Raw genomic sequence first — 21,144 nt, 5'->3', positions numbered from 1 at the left:
GGTGGATTGGAAAGGGGGAGCCAATTACAAGGATCTACAAGTAACCTCTTCCCTGGGGGATGGACAACAGAAAAGTGGGAGAAGGGAGACATTGGATAGGGCAAGATATGTCAAAATAATAATTTATAAATTATCAAGGGTTCATGAGGGAGGGGGAGCAGGGAGGGAGGGGGCGAAAATGAGGGCCTGATGCCAGGGGCTTAAGGGGAGAGCAAATGTTTTGAGAATGATGAGGGCAATGAATGTACAGATGTGCTTTACACAATTGATGTATGTATTGATTGTGATAAGAGTGTATGAGCCCCTAATAAAATGATAAAAAAAATTAAAAAGAAATGAGCACCGGAGGCACTATGGGCTTGACGTGGCACTGCTAGCCACAAGGTTGGCATTCCAAGCTCACCAATCGTGCCAGTTGCCTCACATGTATGTGAAAGTTGGACATTAAATAAGGCTTACCAAAGAAGAATCTATTCATTTGAAAGACAAACGAATCTCTTGGAGGAAGTAGCACCAGCGTGCTCCTTAAGGCATGGATGGCAGGGCTGCGTCTTACTTACTTTGGACATGTTGTCAGCAGAGACCAGTCCCGGGAGAAGAACACCATGCTTGGTAAAGTGGAGGCACAGGGGAAAAAAGAGGAAGTCCCGCAAGGAGATAGACTGACACAGTGGCTGCAGCAATGGGCTCAGGCCCAGGATCGATGGTCAGGAGGTTGGCAAAGACCAGGCTGTGGTTTGTTCTGTTGTGCAGCGGAGTCGCTCTGGGTCAGAACTGACTCAATGGCCCCTAACTACAACAGCAAGTGGCTCCCAGCAGAGAGAAAGCTGAGACTTTGTGGGCCCCCAAAGATTTCCAGTCTTAGAAACGTTGTGTCAGAATCAACTCGGTGGCAGTGGGTCAGCGTGTCAGATGTATGTAGCATAGATAGCCATTGTGCTCAGCGACATCAGCCGCTCTTTCCGTTGCTGTGCGATCCTGTGACATCCCCACCCTGACTCCCAGCCATGTGCAGCTGTGCTCCTGGCGTCTCTCTTCTTTCCTGTTTCCATTTCTCTTCTTCAGTAGCCGGTGAAACCCTGAGAGGATAGCAGCCCCATCACTGTGCGTCCCTCATGGAGCGCTTTCTGCTGTCCTCTGAGAGACACAGCCAGTGACTGCTCGCCACCCGATTTCGGACATCGAATGAGCTCCTGGGTCGAGTGGCCCGTCCTCATTTGTGCCACCTTTTGAAAAAGTGCAGGTTTAATGTGTCATTTGGGTGACGTGTTTCCCTTACTGTTGCATTAGCACTTTACAAAGTGTAAACTTTCTTCATGACATGGATCTGAATCACAGCAATGGAAGATCACACGTCGGTGGTTTCTAGGGCCTGGGTATGGCATTTGGAATGAAATTATGTTGTAACTTGAGGCTGTAGGTATATATATTTTTTTAATTATAATGTGTGCAAGCTTTGTGTTGTCTGCCCTAGATGACTGGATTCTTATTGGGCTGTGAGTATGCTTCACAAAAGCATTCCCCCCGTCTAAGAGCCTTCCGGTTGCTCCTTTACAACTATGTCCAATGGTGGGCACAAGATCCAAGGTTACGAGGTATCATTTGTGCCTCCAGGCTGTCAGAATTAGCAGATCTCTAAAGTGTGCATTAAAATCAAAATTTTCACCTGTGTTCCCTCTCTGATTCATAATCTTCCAAATCTCTGGATATCCTTGTGCCCAACACGAAGCCTTTTCTTTTTCTTTTTATAATCCTGTTCTTCTGAGTGTCTCAGGTAGCAATCATTACTTTCAAGCTCTCTGGAGACAAGGATTGTGTTAAATGTTAAAAGACCCACCAGGTCTTCACTCCCAGGAGCTAGGAAACATGCCAGGATTACCTTCTGTGTCTTTATCAGTGTCTGGCTGTTTTGCCGGAAACATGGTAAAGGTTCGAGGAACATTTTCAAATGGATCCATGGTATTGATGACCTATACCTAGCATTGTTTCTGGAACATATTGGGTGTTTCATAAATATCCTTGAATAAGCAAATATGCCAGGGTTGTGATCTTTTTGTTTCTCATTTTATGATGATGTCTATTTTTTTAAAATAATCATTTTATTAGGGGCTCATACAACTCATCACAATCTGTACATACATCATTTGTGTCCAGCCCATTAGTACCAGGGTTGTGATCTTGATGAAACTGACCAGTGGGTTCACATAATGCAGTTTTTAGAAGTCACTGATGAAATTCAAGAGGCTGTTTAAGCCTGCTCCATCGTCAGGCTACCTTTAAACACGGCCATTTATTCCCCATTTTTGTGTTTAACTCTCTTCCCAGATAAGGGGCAACTCCCAAGGCGGTGTGGATGACTCATCAGCACCGAGGCTGAGTTCAGACTCTGGCTTTAGGCTTCTAATAATACCTGAATTTTGAATTTAATGCACTTTTTGGCCTTGTACATTTTAAATATAATCCAATGCTCTGACTCCTACACCCCAATGAGGAAAGGCTGCTTTAATCTTTAAGAACAAACAAACAAACTACTCGCCACTTTGCTGAGGAATTGTGGTAACTTTTAACAGCTCCCTCCCCCCTTCCCCCCTTGCTCAAGGAGGTTTCCAGAACTTGAAGGGTATGGGGTACCTAGTCTTGGTTTCAGTTAGCATACTGAGCCCCTTTCGAACATTCTTGGATTACTGCTGCTTTATTCATGATGTTTACCCGCTTGATCCAGTGGTGCTACTTAAGCCAATCCAAAGCTTCAAATATGCAACCTAATTGGCTAGGAGCAAGGAAGGGTGAATCCCTTCACATCTCTGAATGTAAACACTCTTGGGGTCCCAGGCTTAAAAACTGCATGTCAGCCCCTCCCGGTACACATGTGTGAGGTTGTCTAACTGGACATGGCCACCGTCTGGCACTGACTTGTTGATTCTCTGAGTGACATGGCTGTGGGAAACAGTGAAGTCCCTGGGGGGGCACACCCAGGTAATGCCTGGCACCTGAGGGTGAGTTTCCATCTGGTCTGGGCAGAGACACAGGAAAGCTTACGGGGCAGAATTCTTTTGTGGCACGCATAGATTCCCCGGGAGTCAGAATCAACTCAGCATTCATTGGTTGGTTGTTTTTTTCTTTTACCATATGAAGCAGTTATTGGATTTAAATTGAGTTTCTGGAACCCCGTGTACCCATTCTTTCTTGAGTGTCCGTGTTTAACCATGAGGTACGAAGTGAGCGAGACCACTGTGGCACACAGACATGGCCCTTTCCCTCACTGGGCACAGGCTCACTCTCCTGCTCAGCTTGGTGCCATCTTGGTGCCTTCTGGTCCTCACTGGCCAGCGCACTCATGCTGTCATCCCTCAGGGTCTACGCGGCTACCATGCGTTAGCTCTTGAGTCAGAATTAGACTCCAGAAATCTTCCCTGCCAAACACTGCTGCCCTGGCCCCGTCTATTTACATGGCATCTCACTTGTGATCTGAGGACTGGGGCTCTCGGCTCCAGTGGTATACTGGCTCAGTGTCTCCTGCCCCTGTCTCCTGAGAGTCAAGGATTTATCCCTCCCAGTCAGGCAGCTCCAGTTCACCACGAGGTCTCTTGTCAGCTCAGGTCTTCCCTGGGCTCAGCCCCCAGGCCTCGTGCTCAAGGTGTTGCCCAGCTCCTTTCCACACATCATTACAACTCAGTTTTGAAATTTGAAATTTCTGTCATGAATGTTATCCCATAAGCCACGGAAAGGTCTTATCTTCAAGTGTTAGTATTATTGTTACCTGTAAGCATACACACACATACCTGCACATGCTCGCATACATAGACATGCTAGCACACATAGGTGCCCTTGTCTATATACACATGTGAGTTGCTCTGGCCTCCCCCCTTCCTAAAGCTGGCCCTGCTTCTTCCTCTGGCTCTCCTTCCTCTACTGTATGGAATTCAGTTCCCACTAAGGAGCCTGCTCTACTTTAGCAGCTGAAGATAGTGGGGTAGTTAGACAGCACCCACAGGGAAACAATCCCCACCATCCAGAAGCTTCCTCTCTTCAAAGGAGGACAGACAATAATCAAGTAAGCAGAACACTGCTTCAGATCATGGGAAGTGTGAAATGAGATGGCATTCGGAGAAGCAGGGAGAGAGGTCCCGGGGCTGCCTGGGAGGGATGGTCAGATCGAGCATTTCAGAAGAAGTGAGCTGTCAGTTCCCGAGATCTAAAGGGTGAGACAGAGAGAGCCCAGCCAGCATGGGAAGTGGGAAGAACAAAGAACAGTGCGTTGGGGTGAAAATGAGATCGGCGTTCCTCTGGGTTGCCGTGTTTTGCGATTGTTACTTTGCGCCATTCTGTCGCTTCTGACTCATAGCAAATCTGATTGAAAGAGTAGAACCATCCCCAAAGGGATTCCTAGTCTGCAAGCACTACAGAAGCGGATCACCAGGGCTTTTTTCCCAGAGAGCTGCTGGGTAGATTGGAACCATTTTCCTTTTGGTTAGCCCATCAGTGCTTGACCATCACACCACCAATTCCTTACCACGCCTGTGTAGACTTTAAACCACACCCACCTGATTTAAGGGCCCTGGGCTCGTTCAATAAAGCCTGTACATGTTGCTGTTGATACCCTCTCTGTGTCGGCCTAACAATGTGGATGCACTTCTCTTCTCTGGGGTCCCTCTGCAAAGCCAAATCTCACTGATTGCCATAGCAATGTCATCTTCTTAAAGGCTTTCCTGTATCTTCTGTTTGTTCTCAGTAGATGCCCCTCAGATCTATGAAGTAATTGTGCATCGATAAGAAGTAGCCTCGGGCTTGAAACTCGAAGCCCGTTTGCCTGAGAGAAGAGTGTAGTACGCATTTCCACGGAGACTCTTGCAGCTGCCTCCTCCCACCTGTGCCTTCTGCCCTGGTTACAGGAGGTGCTTCCTACCCAAGAGGCACCAGCTGTACACTGGGCCTGTGCACTCATTCACCTCCTCACAGGTTTACTGGGCCGCTGTGGTTTGAGCCTTGTCTGTCACCTCGAGGTCTCAAGGATGTAGTCTCTTGCTCAGTCTGTCGTTTCTTTGGCTTCTGGACCCTTTTTGTTGTTGACTTACTGGGGTTCATTATTTTATTGCTGGGGAGTTCTAGTCTGCATCAACCCCACTGGTAGTCAAAGGTGAGGAGGAAGCTGTCCCCATACAGGCAAGCGAATGTAGAGGCAACCAGCCTCCTGTGTCCTCCTGAGAGAACAAGAAAACTCCGAAATGCCATTGTAACTAAGGAAAGCCTAAAGGATCACCATAGTGACGGAACGTTCACTACTCTCCAGAAACACCTGGCTACAATGCAGACTTATTACTCGTATTTATCCAACCTGTTCTTATTATCTTTTGTCAAGAAATATTGTACCAGGTACCTTAGCATACTTGTATATTGGTATATTGTTATTAGTTGCCATCAAGTTGGCTCCAAATCATAGCAACCTTATGGATAACAAAACGAAATGTGGCTTGTGCTTTATGGTCATGATCAGATTGTTTTCAAGTGCTGTTCTAACTGATAGTGACCCTGGACACAACAGACGAAACACTGCCCAGTTGTGCCCTATCCTCTCCTTGTTGCTGTGTGGAGCTCGGTGTTGCAGCCACCGCACCAATCCATCTCAAGGAGGGTTTCTCTCCTTGTCGCTGCCCCATCACTTGATCGAGCATGATGAGATCCTTAGTAGAGCATGTCTCTTGTGGCTGTTGTATCAGTCCATCTCTTTGAGGCCTCCCTCATTTCCCCCAGCCCTCTCCAGGACCAGCTCTGGTATAAATGGTACTGTAGTCAACCAGTACTGCCCACATTCTCATTCGGTTACCAGAATTTTGTGTATAATTAAGAGCAGTCAGAGAGTTCTGAAGATTCAGGACAGGTGCGTTTGGAAAGGATTCAAAAAGCAAGACAAAAATCCAGAGCACGGACCCTTGCTTGTGGAAGACAGTGCCCACAAGCCCCTTCACTAACACACATGCACAGCGCAGTAAGCCATGACAGCCAGGAGCAACTGAAAATATGCAGAAAAGCAGAAAGTGAAAAGACAGCAGCAAAGACCATCTTCCAGGGAAGCTGGTGTTGGTCCTACAAACGACCGAGAGGTTGGGCCTTGTCTTCCTTGTCAACCATCACCCTGATCTCCAGACTCCAGCCCTCCACTGGTCTCCTCCTGTTGTGTCACTGTTACACAACAGGGCTGCGCTGCAGGGTTTTCTCGGCTATAATCTTCATGGAAGCAGGTCACCAGACTTGTCTTGTGTGTGCTGCTGGGTGGGTCCACAGGACCAGCCTTTAGGTGAGCACCCCCAGGAACCTGTTCTGGCCTGTATTTGTAACTCCACAAATATGTTTCTCCTCTACTTGGAATTCACAATTCCAAGGTACATCCGCTCCTTCTTAAGATGGATGCAAGATGCTCAGGGATGCTGAGATGGCCCTGCCATCCTTATGCCAATCCACATCCTATGCCAATCCCCATACTTGGGTTCCACCCATGGAGGAACACTAGCTGAGGTTTGGATCTGCCATAGGTGGTACCCAACTACGTGGATTCCTCCACGGCAGGTGGATCCATCTTTGAGCCTCTTGGGTCTTTCCCAGCGTGCTCCAGTGTCTCTGCTAGCAAATTCAGAGCTGCCTTGGTCTGGGGGACCTTTTCTCATCTCGTTTTTCTTCAGAGTTCCTTGACTGCTGAAGATTCATGAGCAGCCACAAAGTCAAAGCTCAACTTCATACCTCAGTGCCGTTTTCAAACTTCACCAGAGAGTGGGAGGATCACAGTATCGATGAGCTCTTAAAAATGCATGAAGCCTCCTAAGTAACAAGCCAAGAATGGTAATAGGATTCGTGGACATGAGCCTCTTCTATCAATCGCTCATTATTTATTCAGGGTTTTTCCTGGTTGCTGCTTGGGAGTGAAGATTCTTTTACCAAGACGGGTTCGTTTACAAGTTTTCATTACCATGCTGCAGCATCAATATTAAACGAGCAAAGCGCGAGTTCTCGTGTCAGTCCGTCTGGAGTTGGCAGAGCACACTCTCCCCTGTGGTAACTTCTTAAATGCCATAGCAAGTCTTGTTGAACCCTGTAGCTATGACAGAAAGAGCTAGAACTCAAGACGAGCATCAGTTGCTTCTTACTTTTGCTTGAATACCCAGCTCTATCCAAGCACAGCTATCAAGCCTTGTTCGGAACTGATGAACGTGCCTTTTGATGTGTCCTCAGAAGGAATGTAAGCCTCTAGGGGCCATAATTCGCTTTCATGCCTCACAAAGTAGAGGCATGTATTCCTGAGTAAAGGAATATTACCCTGGAGGAGGAATAGGCGATTGCAATGCACCTCACCATGTGGATGGCGCTAGTTGCTGTCCAGCCCATTCTAACGCAGCCACCAGAAAGATCTTAGTTTGCCCCATTTTTAACCCCAAGTCTCTTAAGTCAAGGTGCTACCCCAGCTTTGTAGATGATGAACTTTGCTGTTGTAAAGTGCTGTTGAGACCAGGTCAACTCCTAGCCACCCTACGTAGGACAGAACGAAGCACTGCCCTGTCCTGCCCTGGCCTCGCGAGGGTTCTTATGTTGGAGCCCAGTGTTGAACCCGCTGTGTCCATCCACCTTATGCAGGGTCTTCCTCTTTTTCATTGCCTCCTGCTTTACCAAGCATGCCGTCCATTTCCAGGGACTGGTGTCTTGTGATAGCACGCCCCAAGGACCGGAGAGGCAGTCTCACCATCCTGGCCTCTATAAGGACCATTCCGATTCCTCATAATATAGCCCAGCGTATCAGAATCTATAAACCTTAAAGATGTCCTTAGAGACTGTGGTGGCCTCTTCACTTACAGGTCTCCAGGGGTGCAAATGGCCTGTGCTTGACAACTAGCCTAAAGGCTAGTGGTGTGAGCCCACCCACAGGTCCCTGAGATGAAAAGCCTAGTGATTGGGGTTCCTAGAGTTTACAACCAAGAAAACCCTCTGGAACTGATCCACCCTGCAATGCACCATTGTCACCATGCATCAGAATTAATTTATTGGCCATGGGCTTTTATTTGTTTCTCACCTTAAAGCCAAGAGTATTAGTGTTAGAGGGAGTCTCTGAACTATTGAGAGGTGGGAGGTAGGCCTTGAGTAGAAGACTCCAGACTCTACTCAGTGTCCTTTCCAATGTACTAAGCTCCCATCTCACTGTAAATTAGAGAAAATCTTTAGCCTGTTGCCAGGTGACCACGATCCCTTCTTGTTTTCTCTTAACAACTGAAGTCATGAGTCTTGATAGATCCATCCTCTGAGGTTAAGGAATCCGATTCCTTGTTTTTGACAAATTAAAAGATTTTGAGGTTAAATTAAAGCAAATTAATGATTCACTTGGAATTAAGAACTTTAATCATCTAAGCCACAGTTGCTAGAAATCAATGCCATTAACTCTTGGAACAGGGTCATTTCTTGTGGTGGAGGCTTCCCTGTGCATCAGACGATGGAGAGCAACATGCTGGGCCTCTATTAGATTCCTATAGGGGTCCCTTCCTCCCCAGGTTTTAGCCAGATATTTCCACATGTCCCTTGGGGAGAGCAATCACTCTAGGTGGAGAGCCACTAGTCTAGACTACAGACATTTCCAACCCCTTAGCGTGGGAGATGGCAGGGGCCACTGGTTGAGGCCAGATTAATGGATGTACAACCATTATAGATTTTCTGAATCAATGAATTCTTCTTCTGTTTCAGTATTGATTTTGCCATTCTTCTCCCAAAGCTGAAATGCATTCAAACTTTTTTTGTGTGAGTCTGAATAAATTGAGAAAGTTCAGGAAATTTTGCGTTCCTGGTAGAAAGTTGCGGTTTCCCCGTGTTGAACTCCACGCAAGGCAGGTTTAATACGGTAGTCAGACTAACCAAGGTTTGAACCTGACCATGTGGAAGATGACAGGTGTTGAACACCCATCTGCTGACAGTTGAAAAACTGCAGGAGGACTCTCCCCGGCATCTGGGCCGTAGGCAATGGGTGTTAATGCCTCCAGTGGTGGATGTTGTTAGAGAAGGAGAGAGAAATCAATGCTGACTTCTTTAATATGAACTTTCAGAGACATCAGTAGCACTGAATGTCCCCAGAGGGCAGGGACATGAGCATGAGAAGTGGAGCATTATGTCAGATCATAAGGTGTAATCTTGAAATAATGGCGACTTCACTCTGGATCCCTGGAAGGCAGGAATCCAAACAAGCTAACTGGGGGTGGCAGACAGGTCAGGAAGGGGTATCTTTTGAACACTCCGCTGGATGAGAAACCTTCTGATGACACCGTGCCCCTAATGGGGGTCTGCCATCCATAATAGTCGTGTATTCTCGTTGTGTCCACATCTCTGCCAGCCGCCTTGCATAACTTCTCTTCACGATTCCCTTAACATTTTCTATCTCTAACTTGTACCCCTGTGTGTATGGGTATGTGTGTTTGTGTGTGTGAATGCTCATAAATGTTCATGTGAGTGTGTGTGAATTATATGTGTTGAGTGTGTGTTTCATTCACTCTGATTCTCTTTCTCAGTCCTTCTCACTCCTTACCCCTCCCATCACCCCTTGCCTGCCTCAGTTTCCAGCACCTCAATCCTTCACTCTCTCTCTCACTCCCCTCTTTCACACAGGGCCATCAGACGCAGATGGACACAGGCACAAGTAGGGTAACTAAAAGGCCCCACAATCTGCAAATGGATTGTGCCCTACAGGCCCAGACCAGACCATGCCAGGCATCTGTCACCATGGAATGTTCCTACCAGCTGTCCACAGGAAACACTAATAAGGTTCAGCTGCTTAGGCAGGTGTGAGGAATAGGGGCAGTTAGGTCAACAGAGAAAAAGAAGATGAGAAAGTGTTACAGTTATCAACCTGTGGGTTGTGACCTCGTTGGGGGTCGAACGACCCTTTCACAGGGGTCACTCGATTCATAACAGTAGCAAAATTATAGTTATGAAGTAGCAATGAAAATAATTTTATGGTTGGGGGGTCACCACAACATGAGGACGTGTACTATAGGGTCATGGCATTAGGAAGGTTGAGAACTGCTGTGCTAGAGGCTCATGATCGATTTATCTCATGATCATGAGGTGGGATGGGAGCCGGGCCAGCTTGTCTCTGCCTTCTGTAGATCTCAGCTTCCTCTTCTGGCCTGCTGCTTCCCTCTCTGGGGATTCCTCCTTCCTCTGGCTCTTGGGCTGCTCTGTGCGGTCTCGCTCTCTCTCCTCCTTTCATCCTCTCTTCACTCCCTCACCTCTCCATTCACACTCTATACTTCTCACACACATTCTCCCTATCACACACAGACACACACACACTCATTCACTCTCTCTCTGGACACTTGTTCTCTCTCAAACACTTACTCACCCGCTCACATACATTCTTTCTCTCTCTCTCTCTCACACACACACACACAGCCACACTCTCCCATTCTCTCTCACAGACATACTCTCATTCTTTTCTCATACACAGACACACACCCTTGCATTCATTCCCTTACACACAAGCACACTCCCTCACACACACATGTACTCTTTACATACTCTCCTTTTTTTCTCTCATCACTCACACACCTCCCTATCTTGCTCTCTCAGATGCACACCTTGTCTCTCACACACTTACACTCTTACACATCACCTTCATTCTTTTCTCTTACACACTGATGCACTCCCCCCCACAAAACTCTCTCTGCTCTCTTTCTCACATACATACACACGCACGCCAACACATGCTCTCTCGTCACTGTCTCCCCCTCTCTCAGACATGCCTCCCCTCCCTCTTCCTCTCTCATTCACCCCCCCCCCACATGCCTTGACTTCTGTGCCCTAGTCCCTGTTTGAACTCAGTCATCTCCTTTGTCCCCCTTGTACTCTCTAGCCCACAGTTCTGCTCTCACCCCAAGCCTTTCGTTTTCTTGGAGGAAAGTCTCAAGGAAAAGGAAACAAAAGGTGCTAGGGGTGGGGAGACAGAGAAAGGAATAAAGAGAAGTCAAAAGAAAGCCAAGAAGAGGGAGTGAAGTGGGTAGCGGTGTAAACCCTGACCAATATGACACCTGGACACTGTTGTCATTGTCACTGGTTTACTGAGAGCAGAATCACCAGAGTGGGATGTGTGTTAACCTGGGGGGTGTGTCAGTGATGGATCTGCATGTCGAAGTGCCCAGGGCGGTCACCTGAAAGACAAGGACACCCAGGGGGGCGGTGGCCAACACGTGACTCTGGCATTCAAAACCAAATGACTCCTTAAACTTTTCTGGGTCACTGCTCCAAAACATGAACGTCTCAAGCAGGTCTCTGTTGATTGTTACAAGACGTGTTGCTTTGTAAAGCATCAAATGGGGCCAGAGGGGAGGCAGTGGAGGGTGTTAGACAGTGATTAGCCCTGTGGAGTCCGTTGTGTTCAAAGAGGGTTCTGGCTCGGGGAGCATCCATTGAAAGCCACAAGTCTAGATCACACTGAGCAATCCCAATCTGACCCCAAGAGTTTCTCTGGTGGACAGCTGGCCACTTGCCTGCTACCTCGGGGTGCAGGGGAGTTAGGGAACATTCTTCCAGCTTGGACTCAGTGGAGAAATGAAAATGGGTAACAGGAGACCTCCAGCTCAGCCTCCAGAGGAGGGGTTCAGGGCACAGAGCCCAGGAGGAGGACCCTGGGAGCCTCACCTGCTGTTGGCTGCCACAGAGCATTAAAGAGAAACGTTTTCCTTTTCTCTTGGTTCAGAAGAAAGCCTTGGTGACCCACAAAGCCTTGTCATCATAAACCCTCTGGAGCACAGTTCTACTGTGACACCTGAGGCCACCAGGAAGCAGAGGCCATTTGCCAGCAACTGCTGGGGTTCCTCTCACACCCCACGCACTGGTTGATGGAGGCAGAGACAATTGCCTCTCAGTACAACTGTTTAGGGAGGCTCCCTGAAAGTAGTCTAACAAGAAAGGACAGTCAATAAATTTATTCTCACTTTATGGATGAAGCAGCTGAGCCCAGATTCAAACCTTGAGTTGGACTAAATACAGACAACAGCAGTCCAGACTTCTCCTCCTAATCTCCATCCTCTGTCAATATGTTGTTTCTCCCATGGGATACAGGAAGGCGGAGTGGTGGGTAAGAAAAGCCAGTGTACTGATAAACAGACTGCCAGTTTCTTGAGTCTCTCGCCCTTTCTTCAGTAGTAAGAACTGAGCTGCCCTGGTGTCTGTAGACACCTGCAGAACATAGTAAACGGATGGACTATCCAAGTATCCAGTTTCAGCCTGGTGTTTGGACTAGGCCGTGGGCTGGGGTTTTACAGTGACATAAAATGGCACAAATAAACAATGCCCACATTACCCTAGTGCTTTCTTGTTCATAAGTGCATGAATTATTGAGTGCTCATTTGCTGCATTCAGACAGTTGAAAGGGTTACCAGAGAGTGCTAATCAGAAAACACACAGTTGAAAGGAGCTAATTAAAACATCGCACAACTTAATAAAGCCTCACTTGGATCACTCAGCAATCATTCAGAGATATTATCCTCTGGCAGACTGGCAATAAGCAAACACAAGTGGTCTTTGTCTATAAAGATGTGTGGCTGAGTGATTTCTATTACTGAAGGTTCCCATGTCTCCCCAGGCTTTCTCAACTTGCCTAACTCTCAGGATCACCAAATTTAAGGGGACAATCCCCAAAAGCAGGCTAGGAATGTCTTGAGTTTTGTCTCCTGGTTTCCAACAGGGTTGTCCAGCCCAATCTAAGGCTGCCATCCAGCTGGGACCAGAGTACTACTGCCTCTTAAGGGTTTGACAAACCCTATTCATCCACAGAGGCTTATCCCCAAATCTGTTAGAGCAGATTACACATATGTCAGGTGCTCAAGCTTGAGCTGGTCTCAGGGACATCATGAGGGACCCTTGACCTACCTTTTCAAAGGACCCGAGAAGCAAATGCCTTTCATGCTCCCCAATGTGCAGACAAAATATGAACCATGCAAATAAAAGACCAAATGTAAGGTCATATTATATAATTTACCAATTGGTCTCAGGAGTAATGATGATACTTAGAGGGAATATTCAAAATATACATCTATAGGCACAAATTTCAAAATTGGTTAGTTGGGGTGTTTTGTTCCACACAGTGTGCTCTTCACCTTGAAAGATGCTTTCCACCTTTTTTGTTGTCCTGTGGTTCTCTTGAGGGTCTGTTGATGGTTTCATGGTGGTTGTTTATAGATAATTAGCCCCTGATAGAAACAGTTAGAGAACACACCCACTACCATAATGTAGATAAATAATTTTCAATGGCATCTTAAGAAGCATTAGAGAAATAATGTTTTCCCTTTAAAGATTACATGCTTCCATTTGTCAGGATGATGCTAATAGGTGATGAGATGTACTTGTACCGTCAACATCTGAGCATCCATCATAGGCCTCCTACCATCCTTGTTGCTCAGCCAAACCCCAATGCATCAAATGACCAAGAGTGATAAGAAAATGTGCTTTCGAAGTATTTATTTCTGGGCTTTCCCAGTGTTCCACTTTGCGATCGGAAGCCAGTGTTGAAGTAGAGTGACCTTGCTTCCACAGAACCAAACCCAAAGTACAGCTGGAACCATTTTAGACGCTATTAATGGAATTATGTAAGTATTCCCCATTAATGGCTAGGATAAAGAAGTCCAAAAAAAGCAAACGCTAGAAGGATGTTATGGACGCCAAGCGGCCTGACAGCAGAATGCAAGGACATGAAGATCGGTTGAGAGACCTCCAAAGAGTAAGCTCACTGTTCCTCTCATCCTGGGAACAAATCCTAAGAAAAGCCATAGTATCTTAAAACGTCTTTTGCTCAATTTGTATAAAATGCAGTTTTTAATGCCTGTAGCCCTGGTGCCACCATCAGGTAAGCATTGGCAGTTCAAATCCACCAGCTATTCCTCAGGAGAAATTTGAGGCTATCTGATCCCATAAAGATTCACAAAGCCTCAGAAACTCTATATAAGGTGGCTGTGAGTCAGCACCAACGCCATGGCAGTGGGCAGGGTTTTTATTATATTTGTTTCTTATTCTACACCACTGAGCAATCCTTTCTTCCTAGTTTATGGCATATTCCCTTCCAGTGGTAAACTTGAAGGCATTTTCTGAAGTGCTGGAAGGCAAGCCACTGTGCGAACAGCATGCATTGCTTCCACTTCTTTGCTGTCACCTCAGCTAATGGCAGCCCTTGCTTGGCATCAGTGCTCTGGAAAGCTGCCTACCCTGCACCTTCAGACTCCAAAAGTCCAGAGATGGCTCCTGAAGGAGGCATGATTGGTGACTGCGAGACTTACAAGAAAATACAGCAGGCAGGAAATATCGTGAATCAAAAGAAATAGTGACAATCATTTTAGATTAAAAGTGGGAATGAGTTATACCTCTAGATGTACCATTAAGATGAAATGTCCATTAGACCTTTTCCTCTTTATTTCTCCATAAACACATAAAAAACAGCAAGGTTTAAAACAAAATTCATCAACTTTCCAACTAATTAAATTTTTCTCCTAGAAACCATTTCACTGTGGACAGTTCTACCAACCACCAGGTTCCCTAAGCTTAGTACCTGAGAGGGATTCACCCTTGACCCCTTCTTATCTGTCACCACTCATACTTACCATCAGTCCTGAAGCCATCTTCCTTGTGCTTTCTTCATAGCTCATGATTTCATACCCTCTCATATACCCCATCATTGTTTCCTGAGAAAACAGTGAAGAGACAAGAAGTTTAGCAGGTAGGCAAGGTCTGGTAAGGAGGCTATTAGCACTGATATTTTCACCTAAAGGGATTCACAGAAACTTGACAATAGTGTGCTAGCTGTATTTTCTAGAGATACAAAATCAGTGACACTCATATATGTATAAAAAAATAAATGTATATCAAGAAGTGGGCCTGTCCAGTCCAACTAAAATCCATGGGTCTGCTGGTAGCCAAAGGCCTTCCAGCCTCACATAGCCGCCAGTTAAGCAGGAAGGTGAAGTGGGAAGCTGAGAGATCACAGGCTGGTGGGCACTGGGTCACATGTATTCAAAGTCACCAGGAACATGACAGGAAAAGTCCCCAGGGTTGTCAAGCCACAAGGGCCTCCAGCTCCCAAAGCCAGATGTAGGATCCAAGCATGCTGGAAGGAGAGGAGCAAGAGAGAAAGAGAGACCAGTTTTCCATTCAGTCTTTAAAGATGGGGGAAGGGATTAGTGAGCAAGCAACACCGTAGACAGGGGAACAACTAGGGAATTAAAATCAACAATGAAGAGGACTTAGAGATCCTGGGGGTGCTGGAGCAACAGCAATCTATCTGAGAGGAATTACTAAGAGGCAGGAGAAGGGGGAGCATGATGGTGGGGCTTGAGGAAGGTAAAAGGAAACAGAAGAAATATCTAGGAAGCAATGCTATGAATAGAGGTATAAATAAAGGTGTGTACATATGTAAATACACTAATTCATAAAAATAGAGGTATTGATATCTAGATATTTAGATAGATGATAGATAGATAGATAGACAGACAGATAGATAGAGCGAGCAATCCACTGAGGTAGTAGATGGACTTTGGGCCTCTGCTCAAGCCCTGACCCAATGCAAGAACACTTTCTTCTAACAACCTGGCATTCTGTGATGCTCACCCTCCTGACAAAATCACTGAAGACAAAATGGTTGCACAAGGAAATGTAGTGAAGAAAGCTGATGATGCCTGGCTATCAAGAGATATAGCATCTGGGCTCATAAAGTCTTGGAGTTAAACAAGTGGCCATCTAGCAGAGAAGCAACAAGCCCACACAAAAGAAGCACACCAACCTTTGTGATCATGAGGTGTCAATAGGATCGGGTAAAAGGCATCAGAAGACCCAAAACAAACAGAAAACATATTGTTGAGAACCAGGGGACTCAGAGTTGGGACATCCCCTCACAGAAGGGTCACAAGGAAGGGATGAGTCAACCAGGGCACAGGATAGCACGATGAAACACACAATATTCCTCTGGTTCGTTGAGGCTTTCTCACCCCTAATTATCATGACCACAATCCTGCCTTTCACTGTGGGCTAGGCCACAGCATATACTCAGGTACAGATAAGAGGTCAGGACACATGAAATCTAGGTCAGATAAACTCCTCAGGAACAGAAATGGGAATAGCAATACCAGGAGGGTAGGGGGAATAAAAGGAGGGGAGGAAGGGGGAACCAATCACAATGATCAACATATACCTCCCCCTACCCCACCCCACCTCTCAGGGACAAACGACAGAAACGGTGAATGAAGGAAGACAGTGGTTGGTGTAAGACATGAAAATAATAATAATTTATAATTTATCAAAGGGTTACGGGGGTGGGAGCAGAGGAAGGGGGAAAAAGGACAGCTGATACCAAGGGCTCAATTAGAAAGTAAATGTTTAGAAAATAATGATGGCAGCATATGTACTAATATGCTTCACACAATTGATGTTCTAAGAGCTTTAAGGGTCCCCAATAAAGTGATCTTTAAAAAAAAAAAAAAAAGGCCACCGAGTGCCAACGGAGCTCCACTGAGAGAGAAGAATGGGCAGAGAGTAATTTCCTCTGTTCTACCTGATCTTTAAAAAAAAAAAAAAAAGGCCACCCCTCCACAGAGACATCATCAGTCTGTGTCCTGATTGAGAGTTTGGACTCCATCCACATATTCCCACAGCTGTACCAAATTGGCACAAAATCTAACCGTCACACACATTGACCATCCTGTATGACTATACAGTTGAGCGGACTTTTTGAGATGAAAGCCTGCTCTCTGTTGCTCTTCCCACAGCAACCCTGGTGGTCTCTTCAAGCCCTCAGCCCTCCTGAGCACTTACAGTTAGCCTAGGGTTCAGATTAACCTAACCTGATACTCAGGGTCCACATCTGCCCTTGATGTCTATTTTGTGTTGGGCTATAGTATCTCAAAGATCTGTTACCTCTACTTCTTGGGTGAAGGATGGCATTTAGGATGGCGAGCCGCAGAAGGCAGAAGGGAAACCAAGGTGCAGGGGAAGGTTAAGCTGATCAATTCACGGTTTAGACTGTGGAATACCAAGTCCACGATCTGCAGTGGAAACCACCATCTAAATGGCAATAAACAATATAATGAGTCTAGCTAATGCGATGTCGAGAGGCCAGCTCTATCTGTCCTCCTGGAAAAGGATGAAGATGGTTTTACTTGCCTTTGTAATAAGCTCTGATTAAAATCAAACAAAAACCCAATTCTCATGGGTTGATACCAACTCATAGCAGACTCGAGCCTGCCAGAATAGAACGAGGAGCTTTCATGGGGGTGTTTTTTTCAGTAGATCACCAGGACTTTTTCCCAATTTCTTTCTGTGGGTGGGTTCAAACCATCATCCCTTTCCATTAGCAGCCGGACATGTTAACTGTTTGCACCACCCAGGTACTCAAAACGCTAACGAGGTGTAGTGAATCTGTGTCAGCGCACAGTGATATTTCCACCACCAGCCTTCCCAGGGTCTACTCCCATCTACACAGGCCACTCAGTAAAGGCGGTTGGTTGTTGCTTCCATTAGTTGCTGGTTGGTCAATTCAGATGCATTGTAGCCTGGTGTGTGCAGAGTAAGAACTGCGCTACTAGGGCTTTCGGGGTTGTGGCCTTTTTCTGAAACAGATCCCCAGACCTGTCTTCGGAGGTGCCTCGAGGTGGGTTCAACGTACCAACCATTCAGCTGCCCAGAGGAGTTCCGCAAACGGTCCCCAATACACAGAACTAACTGCGCTCTCTTTGTTTCCAGGTGACCTCATCCACTTGCCTCCATACCTTAGAATGGACTTTTTATTGAACCGAGGAGGGCCAGGCACCAGCAGAGACCTGAGTTTAGGGCAAGCCTGCTTGGAACCTCAGAAAAGTCGGACCCTGAAGCGCCCCACAGTCCTCGAGCCAATACCCATGGAGGCGGCCTCCTCTTCCACCTCCTCCACGAGGGAAGGACAGCCGTGGCAGTCGGGGGCTGTGGCCACATTACCTCAGCGAGAAGGGGCGGCCGAGCTGGGACAGGCAGCTAAAATGAGCAGCTCCCAAGAATCACTGCTCGACTCTCGGGGCCACTTAAAAGGAAACAATCCCTACGCAAAATCGTACACCCTAGTATAACAAACAGCATGACTGGACTGTGGTTGTAAATACAATTTAAAAAAATCCAATCAAAGCTACCTTTTTTTTACTGAAGTCCAATATTTATAATTAAAGAAAATTGCCAAAATATATTAAAAAAAAAAAAAGAGGAAATACTGAAATCACAGACAGTGCAAAGACTCTCCTGCTTTTTTTCTGTCTGAGTGTGCGTTCCATCTGCCTGGGCATCTGATTTTTTGGGAAAGAAGTCCAGTTTTATGACCTTCACAGCTACTGCATTTTTACTGATTTTCTACAAAATGCATGGGGGAACGAATTCAACCTTCTGACTGGAAGTTCTGTCACACAATATTAAGGAACGAAAACAGGGCGGGGGGGAAATGACCCCTTTGTGAATTTAAAAAGAACATTGATTTGGGGGCAGGGGAAAAACTTTATTCATGTTTGCACATGTTTCTTTCCCATTAGAAGCTGGGTCCTCGATTGAGCTTTTGTCGTTAATTAGGATGAGTGCCGTCGGTGAAGGGGTGGGGGGATCCACCTGATTTGACTTTCTTTGATTTTCTCTTTTGGTTCTCCTTTTTCGTTTTCTTTTTTTTTTAATTTCCTGAGACACTTTGCATTTTGTCTAAGCGAAATAAAAAAAGAAAAGGTTGTCTGCCTTTATTTTGGATGTCTGCTTCTCTTACCTCCTACTGATTGCTAGGTATTCCTGGATACAAAGCCTCGGGTGTGCGAGTCCACCCAGAACCCAACTTAAGAAGCCAGAGAAGATGCTCCCGCCGTGAACTCTGCCCATAGTGCTGGGAAGGGCACAGAAGATGCAGCCCCTGCTCTCAGGCTGGCGGTGGGCACAGCCTGGGCTCATCTCAATCCAATGAGAGTCTGGCTCAAGTCTTCTACAGGACTCTAATAGGTCCTTGTCCACCTCCCTCCTCAACACTGAGCCTGCTCGTGAGACCTAACTACCATTGAGTTGATGTTGACTTTTAGAAGCCCATGGGTCAGCTAGTGCTTTCGAACTGCTCATCTTGGGGTTAGCAATCCAAGTCAAACCCCACACCACCAGAGCTCCTGCCAGATAGACCAGGGCCTTGCAAGCTATGGCCCTAGGGCCAAATCCAGCCCAATGCTGTTTTAGTCAATAAAGTTTTACTCAAAAACCACCTCTTAGAGATGGTCTGAGGCCAAGTTGAATACTTGCAGTAGGACTAGGCATGCACTCCTCGTTTTCCCTGTTGGGACTGGCAGGTAAAGGTTTGATGGGTGACCACAAAATCAGAAGTACAAGTCCACCAGCCATTCCCCAGGAGAAAGCTGCAGCTGTCTGCTCCCATAAAGACTTATAGCCTGAGACACCGTATATAGGGAGTTAAGATCAATTCAATGGCAGTGAGTTTGTCTGTAACAAATGCCACAAATAGATGGGTTTTAAAGAACAGAAATGTACTGTCTCACAATTCAGGAGGCTAAGAGTCTGAATACAGGGCATTGGCTGCAGGAAGAAGCCCTTTCTTTTATTTCAGGCCTCAAATACCTCTGCTTCCCCTGTAATCTCCTCCACTCTCCTGCCCTTGCATTGTTTTTTAATCACAGTGACCCTACAGGAGAGGGTAGAACTGCCTCTGTGGGTTTCAGAGACTGTAACTCTTTATGGGAGTAGAAAGCCTCATCTCCTGCAGAGTGCCTGATCATTTTTGAACTGCTAACCTTGTGGTTAGCAGTCCAACACGTAGCCCCTAAGAGAACAGGGCTCCTCTTCCATAACGATGCTGCCCCTCAATAACATAATAACTGTTTCCAAATGGGATTATGACAGCAAGTGTAGGCATTAGGATCTGACACATAGGTTGTGTGCAGGGGCGCAATTCAATCCAGATACAGGGTGCTGGCCCCTGCTATAGACCCCCAGGTTAAGGCCCAGCCTGGCTGAAAAAGGAAGAGAAGAGCTGGAGATGTCTAGTCCATGGGACTGAGGGCTTGCGTCACCTCTGGTAGGACAGGAGAGCAAAATTGCAGTGAGAACATTGGCCACGCATGCCCATCAATTCACTGCTCGGCACGGAGAGGAAAACTAGGCAATAGGAAGCCATGTTCCTCTGAACGCTCAGTTTTACATGCCTGCCTCTCAGTTTGAATCATTTACCATGGGGCTCATGCTGATAAAGAACACACTCAGCCAAAAATAAGACTTTCATATCTCATCCTGTGATCCTAACATGATGTGCTTGGGGGAGAGGGTATAATCCTTGCCCATCCTGCCTCACTTCTGTGTAAAGGACACACAATCCGATCCTCCTGCCAACAGTTTGTCTCTGATCAGAGCACTTGATCCAATCCAATGTTGCTCAGTCTCACAAGCAACAAACTAAAATATGTTCTTGAATAATTTCTATAGACTCCCTTCAACCTATGAACCCAAGTGAGCCAGTTACTACAAACTGCAGATTTAGAAACTTCTACCATATCTTCTCTCCACACCCCTTCCTTTCCTTCCTTCCCTACTTCCTTCACTTTATTTTTTAAGCGAGCCTACTGCCTACTTAGCTACAGTGGCACAGCCCACAGAACTGGTCCAAGACCATGTCAGAGAATGCCTGCTGGCTCTCACATTAGGTGATGCATGAATGCGCGATAAGCATTTTTTTCCCTTGCAAGGGTTTTAGAATGTAATTCATGTTGAAAGGTTATTATGTGAATTTTCACATACTGCTTTTTATATGCAAAAAATGCTTTCTGAGGGGAAACAAATTATCTTTCTGAGGGGAAACAAATTAATCTAAAACCTTTATATTATCAAAATTTAGTTTATTTTCTCTCTCAAGCAAGACAAAAATTAAAAAATTCTACATCAATACTACCTCTGGAATGGATGGCTTTCAGTCTTATGCCTTGAAAATGCTCATTAGAAAGAATTCCAATAAGTAAACACTATCAAAACAGTCCACCTACTTCTCAGGTAGGTAGGTGGCCTATAATCACTGTCTAGATTGACAGGTGGTCTGGAGCTGTAGATTTGAGAGGCACCGTGTATTTTTAAAGACTATTATATTGATAG

General features: G+C 46.1%; 1 protein-coding gene across 1 annotated transcript in view; it reads left to right on the top strand.

Annotated features, from left to right (window-relative positions):
* The window catches only part of DSCAM (DS cell adhesion molecule), a 617,895-nt gene extending 599,214 nt beyond the window's left edge, over window positions 1-18,681 (top strand). Inside the window, exon 33 of the mRNA XM_045284541.1 lies at window positions 17,746-18,681. Coding sequence (XP_045140476.1) covers window positions 17,746-18,104 — 359 coding nt within the window. The 3' untranslated portion in view covers window positions 18,105-18,681. The remainder of the gene's footprint in view (window positions 1-17,745) is intronic.
* Window positions 18,682-21,144: the final 2,463 nt, after the last annotated feature.

The sequence above is a fragment of the Echinops telfairi genome, unplaced genomic scaffold (assembly GCF_000313985.2).
Source record: "Echinops telfairi isolate 266 unplaced genomic scaffold, ASM31398v2 ScPeMD7_7469;HRSCAF=8507_0, whole genome shotgun sequence".
In the NCBI taxonomy this organism is placed as follows: domain Eukaryota; kingdom Metazoa; phylum Chordata; class Mammalia; order Afrosoricida; family Tenrecidae; genus Echinops; species Echinops telfairi.
This window is presented reverse-complemented; position numbering and strand designations above follow the sequence as displayed.